The sequence below is a fragment of the Pholcus phalangioides genome, unplaced genomic scaffold (assembly GCF_987345545.1).
Source record: "Pholcus phalangioides strain wild (caught in Gottingen) unplaced genomic scaffold, Ppha-v1.0 ptg000007l_1, whole genome shotgun sequence".
Classification (NCBI taxonomy): domain Eukaryota; kingdom Metazoa; phylum Arthropoda; class Arachnida; order Araneae; family Pholcidae; genus Pholcus; species Pholcus phalangioides.
This window is the reverse complement of record NW_028301600.1, coordinates 42,956,005-42,978,191: the sequence shown is the minus strand read 5'-3', so window position 1 is coordinate 42,978,191 and position 22,187 is coordinate 42,956,005. Positions and strand designations below refer to the sequence as shown.

The 22,187-nt window shown below is 33.6% G+C and overlaps 1 protein-coding gene across 9 annotated transcripts in view; it reads left to right on the top strand.

The window, feature by feature from the left end:
- Positions 1 to 22,187, top strand: part of HUWE1 (HECT, UBA and WWE domain containing E3 ubiquitin protein ligase 1) — a 564,154-nt gene that overhangs the window by 202,406 nt on the left and 339,561 nt on the right. For all 9 annotated transcript variants that reach the window (XM_089233267.1, XM_089233272.1, XM_089233273.1 and 6 more), the window contains exons 29-36: positions 563 to 726; positions 7,162 to 7,284; positions 7,950 to 8,023; positions 9,002 to 9,165; positions 9,969 to 10,091; positions 12,674 to 12,949; positions 17,415 to 17,510; positions 20,402 to 20,650. In XM_089233267.1, coding sequence (XP_089089393.1) covers positions 563 to 726; positions 7,162 to 7,284; positions 7,950 to 8,023; positions 9,002 to 9,165; positions 9,969 to 10,091; positions 12,674 to 12,949; positions 17,415 to 17,510; positions 20,402 to 20,650 — 1,269 coding nt within the window. The remainder of the gene's footprint in view (positions 1 to 562; positions 727 to 7,161; positions 7,285 to 7,949; positions 8,024 to 9,001; positions 9,166 to 9,968; positions 10,092 to 12,673; positions 12,950 to 17,414; positions 17,511 to 20,401; positions 20,651 to 22,187) is intronic.

Here is a 22,187-nt window from a genome sequence, read left to right as displayed (position 1 = left end):
GGGATTATTTCCTAGAAATTTTTTGCTCTTTATCCTTTTTTCCAAACAATAAATTTCTGGCAAGAACTTTGTTTCCCATATTATAATTCATAAGATGTGTTAACTTAAGGTTTATCATTTATGTTCTAAAAGTTGAGATGTGAATTTTGTTTTTATATTTTTTGAACATTTCTTTTCATTCTTAATAAATCTTCATATTGAATTTCTATATACAGTCAAATCCCGTTATAATAAACTCAGAGACCGGAGAAATTACTTCGTTTTAATGAAATTTTGTTATAAAGGAATTCCAGGTCTTTGCATGATTCCTATGCAAACTTGAATAGGGGATTAAAAAAGTGTTCATCAAAATGAGATTCTTTCCGCTATAATGGTATTCGTTAAAACCGGATTTGACTGTATATGTATATAAATATTTGACTTAAAAGAGAACGGGTAATTCACATTCTGGGACTTGCTTTCCAATTAACACATAGAATCATGTTCCTTAATTAAGCCAGTTGTTATGGTCACTGTTGATTACCAGTGTAGGAATACTGATATAGTTCATTCTTGAAACTAGCTGTGTGTTGGATCACCGGTACGTCAGCGCCGGGGACAGCAGATACCACCTTCTCCTACTGCACCTTCACCTGCTGCAAGGGCTGTGGCTAATGCATTAACAAGATTGCTTGCTACAGGTTTGTCATGGGAACCACCTCCATCACCACCAGTTCCAAAATTTAGGTAAGATTAAAGTGTGTGTACACACACAAATATATATATATATATATATATATATATATATATATATATATATATATATATATATATATATATATATATATATATATATATATATAATTTGAATTGCAAAATAACAAACAAATACAAAAAATTTACAAAATAAGACAATAGACCAAAACAAAAGAAAACATACTCTGCAGCTTTTTGCGTCCCAATTGGTCTGTCCTAGAGCTTAATAAATTTTTTCCATAATCAGAAAGCAACAGTAATTATAATACATGTAACACGAAATACATTTCAGATTTTTTTCCTTTTCATTTTTTAGTTTCATTCAAAGCTTGTCTTGAGCACTTATTTTATACCGTCAATGAATGTTTCGAAATTTGAGATAGAATTTGCAAATGTAAAAATTGCTTCCTTGAGATGTTTATTAAGTACAGGATAGGCAAATAGTCTCTAGAAACTAAAAAGATGAATAAAAACCATAAAAATAACTGAAATAAAAGGTTTGCAAGGTTAGCATCGCTAGGTCACAGGAATTTTTTTAAGACAGGAAAAACCCGATAGGTGGCATTGGTACAAGCAACTTCAGTGGAAATACGCAAATGAGACACATATAAGAACTTAGGCTTGTAATCCACAACCAGTTCACCATTGTAAACCACGTATGTCGACCTGCTGCACTCTGCCGTTGCTGGATTTGTGACTCCCCTGTAATGTGTTATCCACTGTGGTGGTGGTCATTGTGGAACACATACTGCTGTAATATTCGTTACCATGAAAATGATTAATTTATACACATAGACTTGCCTCAGTTCAAGTATTAAAACATCTGAATTAAGTAGGTTTGAACTATTAAATGTTAATATTTACAATCGCATAAAATGCAATATTTTATTTAAATTTTTGATATTGTGGTGAGCATCTCCCCATACTGTTGTTGCGTAATTTACTTTTGACTGGATCCATGCATGGAAGACTGAGTTTCGGACTTATGATGTTTCCTCAATCTATAATACTGCTATTTGTTTCCTAATTTTAATACAAATATTATGACTATTCCATTTCAAATTGTCTTGTATAATAACACCTAAATATGTATATTCTTACTCTTTTGCTATATAATTGCAAGAACAGCTTTGGGAAGGATATTTGCAACTGTAACTTTATTGATATTGTGGTTTCAGGTTTTATATCTCTAGTTTTTACACACATGAATTTTGTCTTTTCAATGTTTGGGAGCAATTTGGGCCTACGATTTCTCAGCCATCTCGTTGGGCATTTTCTCTGTTTTGGCGTTGTTTTTGTATTTGTAATTTGTTTTTTCTTAGCCACATGTTAATCTGTTCAAAGTCATCGTCAGCTTTAGTAATCAAATGGGAAATATTTTTATCTTTGACATACAAAACAATATCTGTAAAACACACAATCTTACCATGCAATTTTAAACAGCATAAATCAATTTAGATTAGAAAAAGTCTGTTTCATTTCTGTTCCCTCAGGTATTTTTTTTCTTATTTCAAGATGATTGCTATTTTCGTTCATTGTACTAATCGTCTGTGTTCGTCCATTGCAATACATCTCGAACCATAGCAAAAACTCCCCACGAATTCCAATTTTCTCTAATTTATTCAATAGTAGAGTTAAATCTACATTATCAAGAGCTCTTTTCAAATCAATAAAAACTGATATAAAGAAATTTGTTGAAACTGATTTAGATATTGATTAACTTTTGCAATTGCCATTTCGGTGCTTTCTCCTATTTGAAATCCATATTGATTCTCAGCGAAATAGTCTGTTTTAAATAATTAATTTTATTTTCATAGTTTTTTCAACTAGTTTTAAAAAGTTGGGAGTACTGAGATTAGTCTATAGTTAGATGAAAGGTTTGTTCTTATTTTAAAATCTGGTACAGTAGCTACTTCAAGTTCTGGATAAAAAAAAGTTTTCAATTAGCGATGTATTAATAAATTAAATAACAGATTATTATGGTATTTGGTTACAATTTTGATCATTTTTGCTGTAATGCCATAATATCCTGTCGCTTTATGTTCATTCAGTTTGGAGATTATTTAGTGTAAATCATTATTTCCAATGTCGGTTATCATTGAAGATATCGATGCATTATTTTCAAGTTTAAAGAACCTCCTACATTGGACTGCTTTTTATCTAAATTTTGATTTATAAAATCCGCATTAAAATTTTCAGTCATTTGTTTACAATTTGTGGTATCTAGCAAGATAAATTTTTTTATTTCTTATTTTGTTTATGTGAACTCCCATTGTTTATGAATATCATTATTACAATTTAAATTTTTTTTTCCTGTAGTACTCATTTTTAGTTATTTTATTCTCTTGTTTCAGAACTTTGTCATAATCTTTAACATGGGGATATTTTTTCTTTGCTGTATAATTTCTCTTTGGTATTAATTTTGTGTATTAAGTGTTTATTTATCCAATTTTTTCATTTTTGCACTTTGAATAGAAACCTATAGGAATCGGAAAAACAAAGTAATATAATAAAACTTTTTTATAATCATTTACATAAAAACTTTTATATTTATTATAATCATTTTCCTCATATATATTATTAAAGTCTATATTTACGATAAATTTCTCAGAAATTCTTTAATTTATTTTGATTGTTATTAATTTTTCAGGGTATATTTATTTCAATTTTTTTTATTGGTGTACCCTAGTATTGGGAAATGATCAGTTATTTTAGTATTGTACACAATAAATTTTTGATATGCATTTTTGTTCTATACTATACATGATCTGTACAACCAACTACAGATTCTCTGGTGATTTGATTAATTAACGGATTTATAATTCATTTATGCACATTGTATCTTTGTAGTAATTAATATAAGTGCTATTGGCTAGTATATTTATATTAGTGCTATTGGCTTATATTATTATATATTATTCTTATTATAATATATTATATTTATTAGTCTCCAATTATATAGTAACATGCTTTTTTTATTTTTTATGAGGAAGATATTTAACTCTGTGATGAAATCATTTATAGTATACAGATGTGATCTATAGATCAACAGGATATCTAGTTTTATATTATCAATATAATTTATGGATTCTGCTGTATTGAATTTCAATGATTTTTTGATAGCCCAGAGTTTGTTGCTAATAAACGTAAAAACACCTCCAGATCTTTTGATCCCTAAATTCGACAAAACACTCATACTCGGCAAAACAATCATAATCATTTGTTATATGCTGATATTTCATCTTGAAACCAAATTTCTGAGGCAAATTGCATTAATTTCTTCAAGCGATATTAAAAATACCAGGAATTCATTAATTTTTTTGGATACTTCTAATATTTAAATTTAAAAATGTAATAACATCTCACTACCATTACCTTCATATTTCTATATTTGGAAAAATTTGTCTGTTTGGAAATCTATTTGTTGGATCAACATCATCAAATTAATCAATATTCAACGTTTGATCAGTTGACAACAATAAAAAAAAATATATTTTTCCAAAAAATTTTTAGTATGTTCAAAATATAGTATAGAAAAAAGGCATCATGCATAAACATAGACAAATTCAATGTATTATTAAACGCATAGTTTTTAAGTTCTACAGGGAAAATATATCAATAGAAAACATGTATCTGAATTATCATTCATTACCTTGCAATAGTGTAGATTGTTCCGATTGTCCAGAAGCATCGCTTTCATTGTCCTAAATTTGTAAATGACTCAAAAAATCCTAGTTCCAAACTTGTATCACTCAGGCAAAAGTATAGTTGATTTTCACTTTGAATTGTCTTGCACAGTAAAACAATTTCTTGAGAGCCACAAGTAAAAAGTTCATTTATATATATCTGTTATGAGCTGAAGTTTGGGTCTGTTTTCAGCATGCAGATTTTCTACCTCTGCTTATCCATTGAATTCTGGATTGCTCCGATGAGAATCGTACTATAATTGGCTTAGATTTATTCATAGCTGCCAAGTCTCCCAAATTTTAGCTTCATCACTCTATCTCCAGAAAAGTTCTTAAATCTTTTTGAATTTTTACGATAATCACAAAAAATCCCTAATTGCTCCTAAAAATTTCTTGCTTCATTTAAAAAGAATTCCCGCATCTGAAAAAAATTCTTGAATTTCTTGTGGGGCAAAAAAGTTTTTTGCCTCTTTCTTTTTCCCCTTTCGAAATGGCATCACACATCGTAAATGGAAGAATAGTGGGAAATTCCTTTTTTAAGGACCACCTGATGGTAACAAGAAAGTTGTTTGTCTTATCGTGCAGGGAAATAGCTTAGCAGCCAATAGTCCTGGATAATAATTGAAGATTATAGTGACGCTCATGTGGTTTAAATTCCTCTTTTGTTGAAGTTATATACGTGTGATAACAAAACATTAATACTGATAAGCAAACAAATATTTAACTAATTTTAAAGATACTTATTCTCTCTGATGAATTTCCTTTCATTAAACGTTCCAGAAAAAGGCGGAATTTTTCTTTTTGTACACGTTGTGTTAAGGACATAAACATCAGTCGTGGTGGATAGAGGCTATAATGGTGGAAAGACTGACATCATCACCCATGTGGAATCAGAAAAACATCAAGCAAGTGTCACAAAAAGCCAGTGTTCAAAACTTGACGCTTTTTTCCTTTATTTTCGGATGATTTAAGGGTCACCCGCGCAGAAAGTTTGTTCTCATAATTTAATATACATGAGATATTATACAATGCCCATAAGAATACTTATGGTTGTCTTATATAGAATAAGACAACCATAAGTATTCTAATTATGTAAGTATGGATAACTTCTCAATTTATCCCAACATGTTATCGTATTTCTTTTTAAATGTGTTAATTGTTTTACAATTTACTACTTCCGGGGGTATGCTATTCTTATTAACAACCCTATTAGAGAAAAATTCCCTGACACACCATAACCTCGCATTGTCTTTTACCAATCTATACTGGTGTCACCTTGTCAAAGCAGTGGATTGACGGTGTACTAAAAATTCATGGTCCATCCTATCCATCCCCCTGTTCAAAATTTTGAACAATTTGATCATATCTCCCCGACACCTGTGTTCATCCATTAAAAACATAATCAAAAAATGAAGTCTCGCTTCATAACTCAAGTCCCGTGTGCCAATAAGGGCACGAGTAACTCATCTCTGCACCCCTTCAACCAAGTCTATGACCCTCTGTAGGTATGGTCTCCCAAACCTCACAGCGTACTCCAGTCCAAGACAAACTAAGCCTCGAAAAAGCGGAAGAATGACTTTAGAAGAACGCGAAGAGACGCCTTTGAAAATGGAACCAAGAATTCCATTCACTTTTACCACTGCTGAACAATGTTCAGAAAACGTAAGCTGCTCGTCAATGAGAATTCCCAAATTGACAATCTTAGTTGCTCCCGGGATAGTAACACCATTCAACTTGTAAAAGGACCGTGGGTTGTTCGAACCGAAATGAGCAACCATGCTCTTGTCAATGCTAAAAGACGCTCCATTCATTTGCTCATGCTGCAATCCCGTTTAAGTTGGTCTGGAGCAACTCCCTATCGCTTTGATTACCGATTACCCCCATTAACTTCACGTCATCTGCGAATTTGCTAGCAATACCATTAATACCTTGATCGAGTTTATCGATAAAAAAAAAAAAAAAGTATGGTGTCAAAGACACTTCCTTGAGGTCACCAACCACCAAGTTGTTAAACATTGTTCAGAAAAATTTGACATAAATTAGCTTATGTATTCCACTTCTGTAGTTGGTGGCATCTGAATGAAGTGCCATAGATCCCAGAGAGGGAAACCAAAAGAAGTCAAACAAGACCTCCTATATTACTGGTACTGTTTATTCCTCTTAGGGTCATCTCGTGGTGTATGACTTATATTATACACATGGCGAGACCGAGAGGCAAGTTAAAAGTCACCTTTTTCGAACTGCTAAACGCTGGTGCTTGATTCAGGGTTTGCTGGAGTCTTCCCTACCAGTAAGTACTGGCAGGATTTGCAGCATCCAGTTTACTCTCATTTTCCTGTATATTTTTAGAAGTGGGTTAGGGTGCAACTCATTCATTAGTAGTACTGTAAAATGTTGCTCGTATATGAAGTCAAATGTTGATTTTTTTTGCTCATCTTGCAAAACACTCCAAACAAATTTATTCATAATACAGAATTTTTGCTGAATAAGTCTTTTTCTTTTAATTTTCTTGTTTGTGTAAAGTAAAATAAAAGGTAATCCAGATTTTACTAATCTTTTTTTCTGATACAGAAAGATTGAATGTAGCCTGATATATTTTTTTTTTCATTTGCTAAATGTCATTTCATGAATAAAATGGGAGGCAAAAGCATAGACTTTTCCCAAAAAAATGCTGAAAATCATGTGAAATATAATTTTATTCTCTGTCGATGCTTGAAATTTAATTAAACTTACTTTTTAGGCTTACATTTTATGTTTGTTCGATCGGTTTTACATCACCAATGCTGTTTGATGAGCGAAAACATCCTTACCATCTGATGCTCCAAATGTTTCTAGCATGTGGAGGGCAAGATGCTTTTTTTGAGTGAGTAAAATGTAGCGATAGAAAAAAAATTATTTTTAAACTAAATAGGATATTTTAATTGTTAAATATTTTAAATGTTGTATTAAAGTGCTAGATGATTAGTAGTAGTAAAAAAACCAATGGAACAATGGTTTATCATTAGTCAAAACAATTATCATATCCTGTTTTCAACTAATATATTTTAATATATGACACTCAAAGATGCTCAATAGAGAAAAAGATGTCAAGGAAAAACATGTTTTTGTACATTCACACAAAACTCCTAGGTTACTTTGTTATATTAAATTGGGAAATATATTTAACATAACAAAAGCAGCAAAGGAATGGTGTTTTTTATGTAATATTTTGGTGTTTCATACAACTTTCAACAAAATATTATGTAAAAAACATTGTCTAATACCTCCTTTTTATTTAAATAATCGTTGTTCTGTTTATTGTATCATTTATCAATCTTCATTATTCTAAGACATTCATGTATCAATTTTTGCTTGGATGTAAGCAGATTATGATTGTTTTTTGACATAGTTGTTCAGACTGTGCAATACATAAAATTAGTGCAAAATGACTATTATCCAAAGCTTTTGTTTTTGAAAATGTGTTAAGAAAGAATGCAGTGGTAGTCAAGAGAGCAAATTTATGTCAATTTTGAATTTTTTTAACCATAGGGCATTTTATTGGGCTTTGAGTTGTGGCAGGAAAGTTCGCCTTCAGGATGGTTTAGAGCATCCAGAGTTACCAGGTATTTATTTACTCATGCGACAAATGCAGTTTTTCTTTTACTAAACATGACTGAATTATAAAAATACATAACATCAGCTTATGTTTCAATTTTTTCATATACTTTCAATCAATCATGACAGAATATCTTCTGTTCCTTCAAATTAATGTTCACATAAAAATATTGTCCATTTCATTATTTTTGCAATCATATTAGTGAAATATCTCTGTAGCAGTCAAAATGACAGCTACTGTCGTTTTAGGTAGAATTTCATTTTACCACTAAACTAAGAAACTGGAACATTTATATTTTGGGAGTTTAAGAGCCTCACCAAGATAAGAAAAAATTCATGAAATTTCAACAATTTGAGATGAATCATTTGGGTGTAAATTGCATGTTGAAATATCTTTGCAGTCAATTTGATTGCCTTCGTCATTCTAGTGTTAAAGTCAAAGTGGTGTAAAGTTAGATTTGTTGAAAATGTGACTAAAGTCTAGAAATGCAATCTTGTAGTATTAAGCTTTCGAAAGAAAAAAAATGTACCAGGTCTCAGCTTCAATAGTTTGTCTCTAAATTGTGAAATCACAAAATTTTTATTATTGGGACCGATGACAATTCTAGTAAAACCTTTTTCTCAAAATGAGGATTAATCCACTTCCACCACTCTGACTTTACCCTCTCATTTCAAAAAATAGTTAGTATACCTGAGATCTATGTATCCACTTTACAATCATTATCTGAGACATGCTTCTTTTTAATAATTTGTGTATGGAATGTTACTTTTTTTTTATCAATAAACATTTATAAATATCATCAAGGCTTTAAGTCTTTTTTAGGCAAGTCTGACTGTATACTTGTAAATATATTTATCCATCTCACTGTTTAGTTAATATCTGATGTAAAGGTGAGGGATGTCATATATTTATTTCAACTTCTGAATTGTTTTCTTGACATCAATTGAATGTTTTGCATTTACTCATTTTTCTTCCCAAATTGCAGAAGGTACAGCCGAGTTTCTGGATGCTTGGCTGATGCTGTTAGAAAAGATGGCCAATCCTAAAACTGTATTAGAATCGCCTCATACTTTGCCTTCTAAAACCCAACCACCTATACCACCATCTGTCGCTTTTGATCCTGTTCAGTATCTTATTTTAACACACAAAGTAAGTGAAGTATGTTAGTATATCCACTTACAGTAGCTGCTTTTATAAAAATTTAAGTGCTATAACAACTAGCTTGACAGGCTCAAGCTTGAATGGATAGTTGGCTTTATAGATTAGGCTTACTCGGCTGTTTAAAATCAGCTAAACATTATTATTGTCAGTGTAGTATTAAATTTAAATGTGTATTGTTACAGATGAAGATTGAACATTGCATTATTCTATGACAGAAAATAAATCAACTTGCATTATATTTTTCAAATGTGCATTGATGTATTTTCAATGCAATGTGCGATAGTCATAAAGCAAGACACCTGTAGATTTTGCACCATAGCTTTTTAGTTTTTGTTAGTATTATTTGATCAAATTGACAATGCCTCTGTTAGTTTTTTTTTTTTTTTGAAACAGTTTTCATAAGGGTAATGCCTATATGGGGAAAGTTAATCTATTTCTTTGAACTTAGAAAATAATTTTATGAGATTCAGTGATTTCTGTCAAATCATCTGTCAAAGAATTGATCACTTCTTTAAGTTATAATTTCATGATTATTTTTCCCCTTTGGAAATAAGGAATAGAATTTATGTTAATATTTACGCCAGTTAATGCAGTAATTAGCAATACAATTTTGGTTTGTTTGCAATGATAATTTGTTCATCTATAATTTTACAAATGTTACTTTTTATCTATGATAGTTCAGTAAAGCAGTAGAAAAAAATTATTCTTATGTGTATTTAAAATTATTTCAATTTAATTGCTCTACAGCTGCTCTTTAAAATAAAAATTTATATATTTACCATGTCTTACAGAGAGCTTTTCACAGTATATTGTACTTATGGGAAAAGCAACCTTTACCTACATATGGAGAAAGAATGGCAGAATCCATGCTAACAATTTTGTCTCACATACTGAAGGGCGAGGGCATGATCAAGGTTAGTCGTTTGATTTTTCATCTCTGTGGCATAAATTTGTTTTCTTCAGTTTTACTTCATGTCAGGAGAATAGTACCATTTACCCTTCTTGTCGCATAAAAGGTTTTCATTGTGTATAACATTTGTTATTAAATTTTCAACTTCCATATTCATATGGAGCAGAAAAGTATTCTGACCAGACAAACACAAAAAATTAAGGTGCACACTAGGGTGAGTTGAAAAAAGTTATTTTCAAATCACTATAGTGCGGAAAAGTTGCCACCTTTTTAATAAGAAGAAAAATGACGTAAAAAATGTGAAAATGGGTTATCTTCCTGTTGCACATCGTTCTTGAGGTTTATGGAAATTGAAATCAAACATTGTTCTTAAATTTTTAATATCAGTTAAAATTCTACAATCAACCCTCTAGTTTTTTATGGTTCATTAGAGTAAATTGAATTAAAACATCATTAATATTTCATTGTTTATTGTCAAGCAACGTGTTCAAAAAACGTGAATTATCCAAACTTTTGCAAGTTTTATTGTTCAGCTTTTTGCCTGTGTCGTCAGAAAACAACTCAGACTTTATCACAGGCAAGTAGTTGCACGTTGAATTCCACCCCCACCCTACCCAAAGTATGCATGTGTATGTGTGTGTAATTTACATAATGTAAATTTCAAAACTAGTCACGAAAAGTTACATGAGAGAAATCTGACATAACTGATCTTGATAATAGCATAGATCTGATGTACATCTCTAGCTTCATGTCTACGTGCTTTAGTTGAGGCCTCTAAACAAGTTTGATACATCTCTCGGCAGAGTCAGTGAGAGAAACTTTTCTAATCCTCTAATATGGTTAGTGTCATAATTGACAAATGATATAATATCACATATCTTTGCATTGGCGAAAGGATTCAACAGGCAAAAATTCCTGTTAATTCCATTGTTAATCGGTTGCGCCCAAGTGGCGTGGTGGTAAGATGCTCGTCTACCACCGTGAAGGTTGTTGTCGAATGCGAGGGAGGAATATAGGTAAAATATTTTCCCTAATGAACTTGGAGACCACCAATAGACAACGCCTTCATTTCCAACCCATTTCATTAATGGCAGTAAATTGTGATATAGCAATATGGCCAGAGTTGGTGTTTGGTAAAGTAGTGTAATAGGTTGCTTCAAGGTTTATCTTACATAGCACAAAGTGTCTAATGGTTTTCCCTTTCGAGGCGAATTATCTAGCTTTTAACCTTTTATATCCGCCCTTGTGAAAAGTAGAGTAAGATTAATAAGATGAAAATTATAATTTATTAAAATAAAAGTATAAATGTGACGTCAATATTAAATACACATGTCCATACATTAAGGATAATTCAGAATCACACGGAAATCAAAATCTGAAGTAAAAATTTCACCTGTAGAATTATCGCACACATCTGCAAGAATGATATGCAAATTTCTGGAAGCCACACGATGATGCTGATAGTACATCACAATGACGAGAGTGTAAGAGGGGGGGTATATAAGAAATGGTGGCAAAGAAGTAAAATTGTTCACAAGAGGTCTGTAAGGCGCTCAGTGTCATAAGCGGATAGTTATGACACAGAGGATGCATGTGGATGATTTTTTACATGGTAGAATTATCGGCTGCCTGGAATGTGGGCGTACTCAGATGAAAGTATCCGAGGAACTTGGAATTGCCAAAATGTGGCATGGGCCGCTTAAATGTTCTGGAATTGTACCACGGGACACTTGAGCGATCTGAAAATGTGCCGTTCAATTCAGTTTTAAAAAATTAGGTTTGAGGAGGGCAGGCTGCATCAGATAACCCCCAGGGCCGTATTTGGTCCAAGGGCCTTTATGCGATTTATCATTATATGGCTTAGAGGGTGGGTCACAATGAAATAAAGATAGATTTTGAGTTCATAGCCTTCAAATAACATGGAAATTAACAGAAATTGATTATAATAACATATAAAGGTATTCTCTTCTGAAATTTCAAATAAAAAAAAAAAAATTTTCGCATTAAAAATATAAATTTTTGAGGGGGTGGGGCATGAGAGAGCCTTACTATGCCACCATGTATGTCTCTGATCCCACCAATATGTGTTAGGATTCAGAGGGGCAGAGCTGATGACAAAATTTTGCTGACAAGGGGGTAGAGGGGGTCAAAAATGGTTAAAAGTTTGCTTACGTAATACTTGAACGGCCCCTTAGACATAAAATAAAAATTTATTTTTTTTGTTAATGAAGGTTGATTTGGTGTTTTTAGTTAGACAACTTTTTTTTTCTCAACAAATTAGTAATTTTCTGTATTGTTAGGTTTACTAGAGGATCTGGGTTTAATTCCCATTGGAGACTAGATGTCTTTTCTGCCCAAGTTCACCTCAGCATAATATCCAGAAAATATCCCATTGCTTTCAATTATCAGCTTGTAATAAGAAAATAACATTAATTGAATTTGTGGTCTAGTTTTGTAATGATTTATAGGGAATATATTCGCTGGATTTTTTCAATTAATTTCAATAGGTAATGATGATTCTGTGTCAAAATGATGTTTTTATGTTATGAAATATGTGAATAAAAAGCTAATTATTAATTGATTTAGGAAAAACTAAAGAAAGCTGAAGATTCGAAAAGCTCAACAACAGCAACAGTTTCTATGACTACTGCTGCTTCTGGAAATCGAGCTACACCAAGAAGTAGGAGACTGGATGGGGAAGAAGCAGTAAATCAAGAGCATTTGACACAATTAGTTGATATGGGGTTTTCCCGTTCCTTAGCAGTGGAAGCCCTACTTCATACCACCAGCTTGGAACAAGCTACCGATTATTTACTAAATTCATCAAGTACATCAGCTGCATCTGGGCAATCAACTGCTCTTGTAAGGCTATCAGTTTTATAAACTAGTTAATTTATTATGTTCATAAAACTGAAACGTGTGTCCCCTACAGTTGTCAAATCAGGAATAAGGATAAAAATAATTTTGTAAAAATGTGTGTAGAAAAAATGTTTTCTCTATAAAATTCAAACTATGGATGTAATCGGATGGGCTAATTTGCTAAAGAAACAGTAATTTTTAGTGTATTGAATGTACTAGCTGGGAACCAGAAAAACAATGGGTATGTATCAGTTTATTAAGAGGTCGCATCCAGGATGAAATTTTAATGACTGAATTACCCGTTTTTTACCATGTTATCTATGGTGGCCCAGATCAGAGTTTTCTAGGTTATTGTATTTTTGCTGTTTATACACCAGTGTTGTCCCTGATGTGGCCCGTGACACTACAGCTGCGCTTTTTTTTTACTTTTGAACAGTGAGAAGATAGCCGACCCTGAACTATGTCATTAATTTCTGTTTAGAAATCTTTTTTTCTTTTCTCACTCGAGATAGGATTATGTTGAGTTAGCCAGGCTGGCTATGGTTCAAATAACAAGCATCTAGAGATCTGGCTGTGGATCTGAAGTATACAAAGAATTTTTGAAGGTCTATGATCATTTTTGGGCTCTGATTTCCCCCCTCCCCTATTCCTTGAATGAAATTTCTGGATCCATAATATAAACCTAACTCTTTTTTGGAACTGATCTACTGAGAGAAGGGCAAATTTTGTGTTTGGTAATAAGTTATAATTTTGCTGTACTTAGCTGCCCTATTACCTATATAGTGTCAGTTTAGGACAAGAAGCTATTGCTTTTTCAAAACGAAATCGCAAAAAAAAGAAAATTTTCTGTCCAAGGAAAGACTAGTTTAGTTTTCCTGCCCTCAAGAATTAACTCAAAATGGTATGTAAAACTTTTGCTGGAGCAACTTATTATATATAATAAAGTTGCCTACAAAGTAGGCAATATCGCCCTTTGAGGGGGATGATGAAATGGGACATGGAAAAAACAGAAGCCTCAGATATAATATGGGATCTTCTGGAATGTCTGAAATGATGGGGAGGGGGATGAGAACAAAACCCGAGAATGGGGCGGTGCGATAAATATGTTTGAGAAACTTCGACTTGAAAGAGCTCTAGAAATAATATTTTGTTGATATAAATCACAATAAGAATTTTTGTTTGAATTTTGTTCTTTTCAAGTTTTTTTGGTTTGAGAATTTTTTTTTCATCTATGTTTGCCGGAGTACAGTAGAACTTCAGTTATCTGGGAAGTGAATTTACTGAGTAAAAATGTAACAGATGAGGTGCATTGGGGGGAGGGACCTTCAATTGTTTTTAAAACATACCTTTATCCTAATATGTGTACATTCATCCCTCTTAACTAAACCCTGAATATTTTCTCCAACTCCCAATTCCATCTCATCTGTAATCACCACAAAATTTATTAATCGCAACAGTACCCAATTGTCCGGGGAAAATATATTGTAAAAATGTTTTTATTTTGTGTCAAAAAAGAAAAAAAAAACAGTGTTCCAGACTCTGCCACGAAGCTGGGCTGGAAGAGATCTCGGCAACGGGATAAGTCCAGTGGCAAAGTTCTGCCGTTCATTTATCATTGAGTTTAAAAAATGTAATAACTTCACGAAAATATAACAGCCAGAAAAAAATCTTGGATAACAAAGTTGAGGGTAGTAATAACACCACCAATGAGAAGGGTTATATCATTTGGTAATTAAAAAAAGAAGGGACTCTGAAAAAGCAGGAACCCTCCTTCCTCCTGTGATGAATTTTTTTAAATTTATTAGTGTAGATATTGTTTCAATTTACGGGAGAAAATTGTGAGGGCTGTGGGGCAAATGCCACAATTGTGGCTGTGGAAACGAACTTAGTCTGGCTAATGAAGTGAATTTATATAAATAGGGTTTTATTTTTATTTCCTATTTTCTTTACTTGCATTGTGATTGTTGGACATGAATACTATGAGCATATACATTGAAATCATTTTAAGCATAAAAATATGCATGAATATGTATATCATTCCAATTATTTTGTGATTATTTCAATGTTGCACATGTGTATATATACATATTTCTGGCAGATTATTTGTGGTTATAGGTCATCCATGACCCTCTTACATTAGCTCTGATAATTGAGGTTCTACTGTACCCACTGCCTTTATAAGGGTGGGGCTGATAGGGTTTTAGCCCTTTGGCCCGAGACAATTGCCATAACTTCCTTTATATACATGCTATAAATTCACTATCAAAGAGCTTGTGAAATGTCTGGCTTGGAAACCTGCCAAAGATCCCAGCCTATGAACATGCCACTGTGTTGGTCGAATGGTCATAGTGAGACTAATGTCGTGAGGTCCTGGGTTCGAACCCTACTGTGGTGGTCAGCTGAAGTTGGTTTTCTGTGGTTCCCAACCTCAAGGCGCGAATGTGAGCCAATCTCCCCTTTAAAAAGTCTCGCCACAGAGCAATAGACCTACAAGCACTACAAATGTAATTCAATCATAACACATCACTCACTTCACTTCGGAAATATAGCTGGTAGCACTAAAAAATCATACAACACTACACACGCACTCACACTGTCAGGTACCACACAGTTACACTTCCGGCACAACTCACTAGGTAATAAATCCCCCGTAGATGATGATAGACCTGAGTTGTACTCGGTTTGAAAGAAAGAAAGCCTATGGACATGCACCCCACAAGAGTGGGCTCACTTGGCCTAGGACAATTCGCATCATTTTTTTTCCATGCTATAAATTCATTATAAAGGGACCCGTTAAAGGTACCTGCTCCAGGATATGGGGAGGAGCATGACTGCACTTCTGGCTTGAAGGTTTTGGATGCCAACATCTTCCAAAGAAATAAATCCACTAACAAAATTTCACTTACTAAGATTAAATTATGCCAAGGATCATCTTCCTTCGTAAAAGTCAAAGGCATGAGACAATTGAGTCTTGTCCTGCTGTTTAAAAATTTTAGAGTGTCGTGCTCAAGAAAAAAACCAATTTGTCTTTGAATGTCTTTCCTTAACTATATTCCTATTTCTTTCAGTATTTTTGAAAACCCACGGTAGCATTTCTCTTATATATTCACACAGATGTTTCTGTCCCACTCTTTTGTCAATAGTGTATTTAGAGTAAGTTTTTAGTCTATCTACCCATCTTTCTAATTTTTTCAGTCATGCATTGTTTTTCCCTATTATTTCCTGAAAAAACCCTTTCTAAGTGCCATAGAAATGGATCACCACCTGAAGTAACAATACATCCAAAGGATACATAATTATTAACTGGTAACCTGCCTATATTCATGAATGTATGTTTCTCTCAGAGGTGATAGCAGTATCAATAGCCTGAAAATGTACCTGGTATGCCTTGAAATATTTTGAAGATGACGAAAAATTATTTTTGGTTAAAGTAGCTGTTCAGTTAACAATAATTGGCTTGTTTGCTACAGGATCCCGGGAAAGGTGACAAGATTCCCAGAAAATACCAGGGTGCATTTTGGGTATGGGATCCTGGGAGAAAAACCCTACCAAGCAGGGAGCGATCGTGGTGGTTGCACTAGCACCAGTCGATTAGTTGAGTTCAGTGTTCTATCGTTCTCAGCTCAGTACATCACATTTTGCACCAATGTTATATCACGATCGCCATTCCACGAAGATCTGACCTTATTGTTGTATTGTATAGCAGTATTTTTAGAGAAAATATTGCTATACAATACAATCCTTGAAACGAAACCAAAAAATCACCTCACCCTTTCATTCGGCTCCCTCTGCGACCACATATTTCGCATGATTCAAGATCTGGTACCCTGAGTATACACAAGTAGGAAGCAACTTTCTTCCATTGCGCATCTAAAAGTTGCCATATCACAAGCTTGGAATGTCTCTTGTAACACTCTCATTGATTTGGTTGAATTCATGCCAAATCGTACTTTGCTTTGATTAACAACAGAAGAGATTGTGCAAAATATTTATTTTGATTTTAGTAAATTTATATATAATTTGTTTACATTTTTTTTTTTTTTTTTTTACTTTCCCTCAAAAACCAAGGTGTCATAATTTTGTCTATTCTATATTTTGTTTTTACATAAAATAATGTGAATATTTTTTTAAATTTTTGATATTTGGCAAAGTTTTTTTTTTCACTGTCATAAAACAGCTTGAAATTTTTGTTATTTTTTGCTTTGCTCCTTGTGATTTCACTCAAATTTAGAATTGTAGCTTACAATTGTCTTGTACTGCAGGTCTATTTGTTAATGTTTAGCTCATCTTGGGAATCTGTCCAGAAAAAATATCTCCACTGCACTTTTAAAAATTGTTTTTTGTATTATGTATTTGGTGTTTGGGTGAGGTGGTTTAAAATTTTAATTGATTCTTATTTAATTTATTGGATTATTGACAAATTCTGAATCAAATCCTTAAATTAATATTTTCTCACTCTTTCTTGCAGAATTTGGGTCTGGATTGGGAAATGACAGAAGAGGATCAAATGTTACAAGCAATAGCAATGTCATTGGGAGATAATGTCCTTACTCCAGCCAATCAGGTTATAATATACATGTTTGTTGAAAAAAACTTGAGTACCATAGTATAAACGAATTTTGTTTCATAAAATTATTTCAGAAAGCCAAAATATTTACTGTTGAGTGGATGCAACTAAAAATTTTAAAATAGTTTTAGCTTCATAAAACTTAAACATGCTAAGATTTTTCAAAAATAGTTCTTGTTTAAGAGTATTGGCATAAAAACTCATTAACAAATTTTTATTCAAAGATTTCAATTATTATTATATACTATATACCATAATTATTATATATACCAGGGTTGTTTGGTTTAAGCTGGTTTTTTTTTTAAATCATAAAAGTGTCTTAAATATACTTTTTTTTCTTTGAAAAATATTACACTGGTTCATTATCAGTTTAAATTTCATTCATATGACATTTTCTATTCTTGGGGAAACATCTGTATGGTATATCTTTAAATAGTATAAGATGGTATTAGTGGTTGTTTAAAAAAAAAAGCTCGCAAAAGTGGCCAGCTATATTTTTTGATGGCCTATATACACTGCTGGCCACCGTAAATGCAACACCCTGAAGGAAGCATGCAAATAATATGAAATTTACAACATGCATTAGCGGAGGTGAGATATGCAAATGATTAGAATTTCAGCGCAGACGCACATCACACGCGCCTGTGGCGCCACTTCAAAGCGCTATTTAAGGCTTGGAGATTTCGACGGTTTGAAGTACGGCAATTGTGTTTTTCTTGTGGTTTTTTCAAAAAAACGATCAATTATGCCTCGTAGAAAACAGCGATCATCTTTTGATCAAGTATCCGAGTTTGAAAGAGGAAGGATAGTGGCCTACCGAGATTGTGGATTATCTTTCAGGGAAATCGGTAGTCGTGTTGGACGAAACCAAACAACTGTAATGCGGATATGTGGTCGTTAGATGCAGGAGGGTACGGCGGACCGACGTGTTCGATCGCATCCACCTCAGTGCACCACTTCACGTGATGACAGGCGTATTGTGCGTATGGCAGTGAGGGATCGCTCACCCACATCACGAACCATAGCACAGCACATTCAGTCTGTACCGCATCATCCAGTGTCTGCGCGTACCATTCGACGCCGTTTACAGCAGAGTGGTCTGTCCGCAAGACGTCCATTGCTTCGTCTACCCTTGACGCAGAACCACAGACGGTCTCCGCCGCCAATGGTGCGATGAAAGAAGGATGTGGACGGCACAATGGAATGAAATTGTCTTTACTGACGAGTCACGCTTCTGTCTGCAACACCATGATCGTCGGATTCGAGTCTGGAGACACCGTGGAGAGAGGATGCTGAACAGCTGCGTTATGCACCACCACACTGGTCCTGCACTGGGTATTATGGTATGGGGCGGTATTGGATATCACTCTCGCACTCATCTAGTATGCATTGCCGGTACTTTGAAAAGCCAGCGTTACATCTCCGAGGTGATGGAGCCAGTTGTCCTTCCTTACCTTCAGAGCTTGCCCACAGCCATATTTCAACAGGATAATGCGCGACCACACGTGGCACGCATTGTCCAAATGTTCTTCGTCAATCGCCAGATTGAATTGCTTCCCTGGCCAGCTCGCTCTCCGGATCTTTTGCAGATAGAAAACATGTGGTCCATGGTTGCTCAACGATTGACTCAGATTACATCCCCAGCTGCCACACCAGATCAACTTTGGCAATGCGTGGAAGCTGCTTGGTCTGCTGTACCCCAAGAACACATCCAAAGTCTCTTTGAATCAATGCCGAGGCGTGTGGCAGCGGTGATCTCCAACAATGGCGGCTACTCTGGCTACTGATTTTGGCAGGAACCACACTTCACAGAAGTCTATAAATTTAATCATTTGATGCTTGATCAACATGTTATCTACAAAATGAATATTGTTGCGATATCTCTTGTCTTTCTTGGTGTTGCAATTTGGGTGGCCAGCAGTGTATTATTTTTCTTCATGTAAAGTACCTCAATTAAAGTTATATACATTACCAAAATTTCTCAGTCTTATCACATTTTCTAACCTTGACCTACATTCTTATGCTCTATCTGTATCAAATTCATGAATGAGGATTGCATCACGCATCTAAATGATGTGGTGTTACATCTCACAGGCTCTCCCCCCCCCCCCCCCCCACAAAGAAGCAGCAACAGTGACTTCATCATGCTAGGGACAGGTGGTCTTATAATCCAATGCAGACACTAGCTGACCCTAAAGGACAAAGACCAGCGTACTAGTTGTTACATTACCGCAAAGACATATGGTTTTTTTTTTCCATAAGAAGTAGCACATCTCGTACTGTATATCACCACTAAGCTTAATATTCAATAGTTTTTTTTTTTAATACTTTCACCATTACCTCCAGTTAATCAAGGTTCTACTGTACAGTAGTAAGTGATTTATGAAAAATAATCAGCTATATGTGGGGGGATTATAATTAATATTCTGATACCAAAACACTAATAAGAACTATTAGAATGACTTGAAAATATGCATGGATTCTCATGAAGCAATTGAGTTTTCTTTGGTGAAAGAAAAAAAAAATATTTATTCAATATACAAGTAGACAATGCTTTATTTAGTCAGTGGTATAATCTATTTTATGCAATCATATTATTTCTGCACTTTAACAGCATCAGTGTGTGGACTTTTATCAAGATGCATATTGCAACATTGCATCTACGTATATTGGTCAGATTGCAAACTTACGTGAATTGGAAGCACATCCTTACCATTACCACGGCTATATCCTTGGAGAATACATATTTTCAACTTTTTTTTGTGACAAGTTATTGTAGCTTCCATATATTCTCAAATATTCACTTGAATAAAAATGTTCTGTAAAAGATTATAATGAAGAATTTTGCATAATTAGTTTTTTATCAGGATTATTTTTTCTTCTGACAGAATTCAGCAGAATCGAAGAAATCTGAACCTGCTCCTGAAAGCTGGTTCGGAATTGGGATCAATAATACAGATCCTATGCCATCTGAATTCATCACTATCTTTATTCTTCATGATCTATTGGAGGGTTGCTTCAAACTCCTAGATGTTGTTCCTGAAACTGTGTATAGAATTTGTGATCTCTTCACTGCTGTAGTTGCTAGAGGTTCCAAAACTGTGCAAAGTAGATTATTAAAGAGGCTGTATTGTGAAGTAAGTAGTTGTATTTATAATAAAAATTGAAACATACTATATGAATTTTGAATTTAAATTCAAAAGTTAATGAAAATCCATTAATTTCCTGTGAACGGGAAAAACTTGCTGTTATTATACAGTGTATAAAATTCATCTATTACTCTGAATGATGAAAGCAAGGTTGTCATGCATTGGTGACTTTTGAAAAGGAGTTGGACGTGTATCTTTTGCATAAGTGGGTTGCCACCTTGTACTCTACTGTAGCATTCCCACGTATCCTACTTTTCCCTGTTTTTGGTGAAATGTCCTACTTTCCCTATCAACAAAATTCATGTAATTGATTATAATTGAGGAGGGAGTCATTAGTATATTGACAAATGTAAAAAATGTAGTAGATTGCAATTAATAATTTTGTCAAAGGAGAAATATGATTTTTGAGGTTATTTAGGGGACCATTTGGTATATTTTTCTTCAGCTAATAGAGTAGTCATTAAAAATTTCTGTCTGGATGGAAAAAAATAATTTTGTATTTACTACTCTTCATAGGCTTCGACAGTAACTAACATTCATCATTCAGAATAATGCTGCACATTTTGTGCATATGTGAAACAACCGTTTGCATAACAAAGCAGTTGGATATATAGGCCTATTCTAGGTTTGGTGACGAAGAGAGTTAGCAGACTGGACTGTGGAAGACTCTAAAAATGCATGTAATACATATTGTGAGGAGAGAGAAAGAATTATTTGTGGTTGCTAGAACACTTTTGTCCAAAAGTTCTTTTTGTTACTGTCATTTGTCATTTTGCTTTGGCTCTAGTCAATCTTACAGGATACAAAAATAGTGCTATGCTTTTTTCAAAATTATTTTAAAATAGAAAAATTCATTATTTCGGGGATTTTTTTTATTATGCCCCCATTTTATATATATATATATGGGGTGATTGTAAAAAAACTATCCCGACATATGGGCCCCTAACTATCATACCATTCACCGAAACTGAATGAAATTTTGGCATAAGGTATTTTGAGGTATGCGCTCAAGAATGATATGGGAAACAACAGTGTCACTCTAACAGTTACGGTTACAGTGAGAAAATTTTGAAAATATCAAATGGCAACATCAAGTTTTTTGTACTGGAATGCGATCTCCATACTGAAAAACACTACTCCACAACCCCTTGCAACATGAATAACACATCTGAGTTTTACGTGTTATTTGGATACTTTTCTAATTAGAAGTATACCTCTAGGATCACTCACTTGTCATTAAAATGGAGCAAGAGGAGTTATGTAATACACCTGTATATAGGATGAATGTGACATATTCTGCCAAACAAAATTGGGAGGTAGACAAGCCCAAATGGAACATTAACAGACTCACAGTTCTAGGCTGTTGAGAAAATCGACTTGAAAAGGGTTCAGGTAATTGTCACAAAACTATTTTGAAAAGCTCTAACCATTTTCCTTCCCCCTGTACAAATAGCGGGATATCAGATTTTTTGTGTGGTTTAAAATTTTTGTCCTGCCCACTGTTGAATGCTTCTTTGTTAAAAGA